Below are 6,695 nucleotides of genomic sequence, written 5' to 3'. Positions count from 1 at the left end.
AGGCTGCTTTTCAAGTTTCCCTCTTCTTCCGTTATAGAAAGTCTGGAGAGGAGAGGGAAAATCATAGCTTGTGAGCAACACTGAGGAGGAAATGTGTATCTCTTGGTGGCATCTCTTCCATAAAAGTCAAGTCCTGGATTACACTCCTAGCTAGAGATGCCACCAAGAAAAGTTAACAACCATATTTACCTAACCATTGGGTAAAATCCTTAATGGAAGAATACCCTAATTCATCTAACATGAGGACCTGCCTATTGAATGAGGAAAGGATGATGGGCAGTCTTCCTTTTTATTCATGGCTGCCTTCCCAGGTTGAGTGGTGGGTGATACACTGGGAAGAAGATGCCAGTGGGGGAAACTTGGCAAACAGCCAGCTAGATATTACAGTCAGAACAGATCTTTGTAGAAAAATCAGACACTTTTTCCATTTTATTCCAAATCTCATATATTATTTTGTAACTGCCTTCAAACACAGTTGCATAGTTAACCTGTCCACAGTGGATTGCTAAGTGCTGTTGGAGTTTTCACTATTGCTATCCCTATTAGAAAAAAATTGCTTGATTGTTGAATTATAGCTTTGTCACATTTTTCACAGATGCTATAGGTTTTTTATTTTTGTGTATGTTTTTTAGTATTTTTAATACCCAGAGTCAACATGCATGAGATGGGCAGCCATGTCAATCCACTGAATAAATAAACATAGTTTGGTTCCTCTCAAAATCTTTACTTAATTCTTGTCCTTCCTGGAGAGATTGGTGAGGGAGAAAAATGAATGAAATATATAACAAATAAAACCATTATATACACTGAGATATTTCACAGATCAAATAGTGATATTCAAGCATCGTACAAACTATCACTTTAATTTTGGTTCCAATAGATTGTAAGAAAAAGCTATATCCTCGCAGTGCTAAAGAACCTTAGGTTGAAAGTCATCCTGAATTTATTTATTCTTAACAGATACTGTAGGAAAGATCTTCCTTTTCTAATAATTAATGCTTGGCATTTTTTCTTAACAGGACTCAATCTATTGAAAATAATAAAAAAGAAGACTGTATGTATAATCTCTGGAAAGATTCTAAAAGTAGGAAAAAGAAAACTGCTTGTACAGAATATTTTCCTTATATCTGTGAAAAAGAGCAAACATAAAACTATGCAATTTTATAAAGTTTACATTTTCTTTTTTGAAAAAAATCATGTACTTCATTATTTGATAGTTTCTATCTAATTTCTTATGGAGTTACAATTTTTCAAGTGCTGCAGTAATCAGAATAAGACATTCTAGTTAGGAGATGCTGCTGCCTAACAAACACAATTTGTCTTTTCTTGTGTTTTTTTTTATTTTATTGAAACAAGGTAAGAGTAAAAAGATTGTAAGGTGGAGCATATTTTAAAAATGTTTTAAGGAGTGTTGTAACGTTAAGCAAGAAAAGCATCCATATTCAATCATTCTAACTTGAAAAACACTTGTATAGAAAAAGCTAACATGTGACATAAAATATTAATGTATCCAACAAGCAGTTTTTAATAAATCTATCTGGAACTCTAGAAGTTTTCAAGGGTTTTTTTGTTTTTGTTGCTCTTATATTAATTTTATATATATATTATATATTAATTTTTTAGCAACTGGTTAATGACCACTATAAAGTTATTTTGTTTTGAATTTTTCATCAAATAACTTGCTTTTCTCAAAGTTATCTGCACATTTATGAATAGATTTAATAGCTTTACACTTGCTTGAAACATCACACTTGTGACATATTTTATAGACCAAACAACTATGCATAGTGTTCTTGTATGCAAAGAATTGGGAACATATCCTAGAATAGGAGAGCAAGTTCCTATAGTTCAATTGTTCTGGTAGAAATATTTGTCGCCTTGATAGCATTCCTGATGGCATGCTATTGTAATTGCTTCACTGTTGTTCAATTCAGAATATCGTTCCAATAATATTTTGCCAAAGTGGGTTGAGAATAACATAACAGCATAGTAAATATGAAGTATTTAGTCCATGTTCCTGGGAAAGAATTCCTACAAATACTTAATCATGTGAAGTTATACCTGAAGTTTCATTCTCAGAACTACTTATATTCCTGTAATGAACTGATAATGATGGGGAAATGCAAGGAATTGCTAGGAATTTAGAAATAGAAGATATTATATTTGAAAGCCATATTTTAGCTCTTGAATGTGTTGCCAATGGAAGTAATCTTTTGGAAGGTGAGAGTTATCTTTTAATTTTATGCCATCAGTCCTAGAGTATATCTGCTCTTTCTCACAACACTTTCAGTCTGTCTGCCTTAATTTACACTAATTTCATAAACATACCAATCCTGTTAGATCTAGCAGTTCTTAGTATAATCTGTAATCACATGTAATCAGTTGTTCAGCAACAGAAGTTTTCTTGAAACTAGCATTCGAAGACTGCTAGAAGAGCATAACTATATAAAATGTGTATCATGCAAGAGGAAATGGACTTCAATTGAATGCTGGGGGGAGGGAATCAACCTAGACCCCCAACAGCCTCCCAATTCTAGGATAAGACTTCAATCGCAGTGCAGACCAGGGTAGCAATGGATCCCCCCCCCCCGTGGCTTCATGTAAATGTTGAAAAATGGTGGCAGATAACTGAGTGCTATGATTTATGATAAAGACACAGCCACAGACCAATCTTTGGTTCATCACAATCCTCAGCTAAAACTGCCCAAAAAGCAGAACCACTGAATGTGGGAATTCTTGAAGGGGAAAAAAAAGGATGGTTTTGGACATTTCAGTCTTATCTCTCAATTAAAGCATCAGTCCATCCTTTAGGGATTCTGTGAGAAAAATAGTGAAACAGCTTACAGACACCCTGTTTTCATATGCTCACTAATAAATAAGGGTTGGAATCTCTTCATCTACTTTCTGAGATCCTGTAAATTAACCCATTTTCCTGGCATTACATCTGATTAATGAGATTTTGGTAAATGCTGCTTCCTTGGCCATGTATTGCTTGTAGGGCTTGACACAATGTGAATCAGCACTTCCAATCCCCACAGATGATTCAGGAGATACTGTGGGGGCCTAAAACAACCAGGGCGAGCATATTCTTACTCAGGTCCAGGCAAAAGTCAACTACTTAGTAATCAGTGCCATCTTTCTTCCATGCCCAGGGTTGAATCTTGGCTGGTATAGATAATCTGCTTTTTCCTAGTCCTTCTATAACTGGCTCCAACCTCCAATGCCTCAATAGACCTCTGTAAAAAGGGAAAGTTATAGAGGGTGAGATACCGGTAGTTATTCAGAACAGCTGTATCCAAAGAGGATCTCTTGAGGAAAGGTTATAATATATTCTTTTATAAGGCTGCCAGGACCTCCTACAACTGGAGCAAGGCACACACAACTTCCTTGATTCTGCTTATCACATTCTCCAGCCATACATGAGTCAGGAAGGGCAGGTGTCTAGTTGATAAATCACTGAAGACATATCAGAAGTCTATCCACTGGAGTCTGTGGACCAAAAGGAGTAAAACTACTACATAAACGTGGCATAGACTTTTATGTTTCCTAGGTTGTATACTTTCCTAAAATGTTTGTTGCAAACACTAAATTATTTTTTATATCTTTCTCCCTATCCTGCGTAATATAAAAGCAATGGATTTCATGAGAATCTTCTGGAATCCTGTCTATGATGTCACTCGGATGAGTGGCTTCTTCTTTGCTAAGGCAGGATTGCAGATCAAGGATTCTTTATGTGCCTAAAATCCTTCAATTCAAACCCAGACCACTCAGGTTAAGAGGTGGAAGTCACCCCTGATACAGGAACAGATCCTTTCTTGAGGACCTGGAGGGCTGCTGTAGGTCCAAGCAGAGCACTTTGAATATGGGGTTAAAGGCCCATTGTCTGCTATATACAGATACCTAATTTGCACCAATTTATGAACATTTGCTTATTTAACTCTATTTATAATCTGCCCCAGTTCCAAAGGATTTTTTTTTTGTCAGTTTGGTGTAGTGGAGAAGGTGCTGGCCTAAACATTGATAGGCTGTGAGCTCCTGTGGCATGAAAGCTGGTTGGGTGAATTTAGGGCCAGTCTTCTCTCTCAGCCCATCCCACCCCAGAGGGTTACTATGGGGAGAATAGGAGGAAAAAGGAGTATTAGATATATTCACTGTCTTGAGTTACTTATAAAGTAATGAAGGATTTAAATCAATTAAAAGTCTACATAACAATTGGAAAAACAAAACAAATGAAAGAAAAAAATCCAATTCCAAACTCTCAGTCAATCATCTGGAGTCAGTAAAATAAAACAGGTCACATAGTTTTCGAAATAACAACAAAATGGGAACTGCAGATACTCATTATCTATCCCCTTGGCAACCAATGCAGTGTCTTTAATATAAATGTTATTCTAAATGGATAAAGAGTTATCTCGACACCGTGTTTTGTGCCAGCTGCAGTTTCTGGGTTATCTTTTAATACAGCCTCACATAAAATAAATTGTAGTAGACCACTAGAACATTTTGCTCTATTATAATGTTGAAAATTCAGGATGTTTCACATGCAGAATTCCAAATACCAGGCTCAGCTAGCTTGAGAGTGTCTAGCTAGCAGGAACATCCACAAAGGGTTCAACAATATCAAAATGGCAGGCACGACCAGGTGACCAAAGCCCATCCTTTTTCATCTGCATGCGTTTCATGTGATTCATTTAAAAAGGGTGGAGCTTCAATAACTGCAGTTGCGCCTGCCATTTGATGTCATTGAGTCCTCCCTGAGAATGCCTCTGCTCTCCAGATGTGTTGGATTAAATCTTACTATCACCAAGCATGGCCAAATCCTCCATATGCTGAGGGTGCTGGGTTAGGGAAGGCTGATGCTACCCTTATTTTCTTTATATTTTTAAAAGCAAATGCCTGCAAAACTAACCTATGATCTTCTTATGAAACCAACTTCCTGATCTTCTAGATCTTTTGGAACTTCAACTCATAAAATTCCCCATTACAATAACTAAAGATTATATTTTTTAAGCATTCAAGGAGTTGAAATTCTTTCCATCATACTTGGTGAGCACTAGAGAGGCTATCCATCCATCCATCCTTCCTTCCTTCCTTCCTTCCTTCCATCCATCCACAGTGAACACTGTTGATCTATTTTAGCTATCCACTATCTAGAACAGGGGTCCCCAACCCCCGGTCCATGGACCAGTACCAGGCCATGGCATGCCAGCAACTGGTCCGCACAAACAAGCAAAGCCCCATCTGTGGGATGCAGGCAGCACACAAAACCACACAATCTCCGGTCCATGGAAAAACTTTTCTCCACAGAACTGGTCCCTGGTGCCCAAATGTTTGAGGACCTCTGATCTAGAACATGTCCCAAAGGTGCTTTTCTAAAAGCAATTGGACTTTCTTGGGTTTTTTTTTCCTTGAAAACATTTCGCTTCTTATCCAAGAAGCTTCTTTATGAGAAACAAAATGTTATCAAGGAAAAAAAAAACCAAGAAAGTCCAGTTGCCTTTTGAAAAGAATCTTTGGGACAACCATTACATGGACAATTGAGAATCTCCATAAATATCCAGAACATGATTAAATAGTAGCAGTGGAAAATCAGAATCTTACCAAAGGATCAGATCAAATAGACATATTTGTGAAGAATAAAATTTGATGGGATGATCTTGCCAGGTTGCAATGAGGGCAGAAAATATATATATATGCAGGGAGATAACCCATAATAGTTATCCACATCAAGGTACACTATTAAACTAAGATGTCCTATAAACAGTACTTGAGAAATGATACACGAGTTAGACCAGTTGATAAAGATCTCAGCAACTGCAAGCTAGTGATAAAAGAGTCAGTTTAATCTAGTGATTGAGGCACCAGGCTAGAAAGCGGGAGACTGTGATTCTAGTCCTGCCTTAGCCATGAAAGCCAGCTGGGGTAATTTGGGCCAGTCACTGTCTCTTAAGCCAATTCACCACACAGAGTTGTTCTTGGGGGGGGGGGAATAGGAAGAGGAAAATGTATTGGTTATGTTTTCCACCTTAAAACAATAAAAGGCAGGAAATAAATAAAAATAAAATAAAAGCCTTTAATGTATCAGTCACCCACTATTTCCTAAGTATGAATGACTTTCTGTCCAGCAGCCAAAAAAGTTGCAATTAAGCAGCTTAGAACTGGTAGACTGGTGGTTACACGCTTAGTGAACATCTACCCACTACTAGTATTCCACACGATAAAGGCAATTGATGCCTTGCTGTTCTATGGCCCTCTGCTCAGTGGTATGTTTCACAGAGCAGTTATTCTGCGGTAGGAACACTTGTATCAGAATTGTATCCATCCACATACAGATGTGTGTGTGTGTACAGCTAGTCCTGGATTTGCAACGACAACTGAGTTCGAAATTTCCATTGCGAAGCAAGACAGTTGTTAAATGAGTTTTGCCCCATTTTACAACCTTTCTTGCCACAGTTGTGAATCACTGCAGTTGTCAGTAACATGTTGTTAAGACAAGGACAAGGATAGAAAAAGCCCGAACAGCATTCTTCAAAATGAAAAAGGTCTTCTGCAGTCACGACATAAGCCTAAGACTGAAAATCAGGCTTGTCAGATGCTATATTTTTTCTATCCTGCTCTATGGAGTAGAGAGTTGGTCTCTGACAGAAGGCCACCTGAAGAGACTAGAAGCATTTGAAATGTGGATTTACAGGTGG

General features: G+C 37.5%; 1 protein-coding gene across 1 annotated transcript in view; it reads left to right on the top strand.

The window, feature by feature from the left end:
• Nucleotides 1–1,501, top strand: part of LOC107295233 (C-type lectin domain family 4 member G) — an 8,008-nt gene extending 6,507 nt beyond the window's left edge. Inside the window, exon 6 of the mRNA XM_015824537.1 lies at nucleotides 1,020–1,501. Within this exon, the coding sequence (XP_015680023.1) occupies nucleotides 1,020–1,149 (130 nt within the window). The 3' untranslated portion in view covers nucleotides 1,150–1,501. The remainder of the gene's footprint in view (nucleotides 1–1,019) is intronic.
• The last annotated feature ends 5,194 nt before the right edge of the window (nucleotides 1,502–6,695 follow it).

Source organism: Protobothrops mucrosquamatus, unplaced genomic scaffold, assembly GCF_001527695.2.
Source record: "Protobothrops mucrosquamatus isolate PMUCROS unplaced genomic scaffold, P.Mucros_1.0 scaffold2273, whole genome shotgun sequence".
Lineage (NCBI taxonomy): Eukaryota > Metazoa > Chordata > Lepidosauria > Squamata > Viperidae > Protobothrops > Protobothrops mucrosquamatus.
The sequence above is the reverse complement of the archived record's forward strand: the minus strand, read 5'-3'. Positions and strand labels throughout refer to the sequence as shown.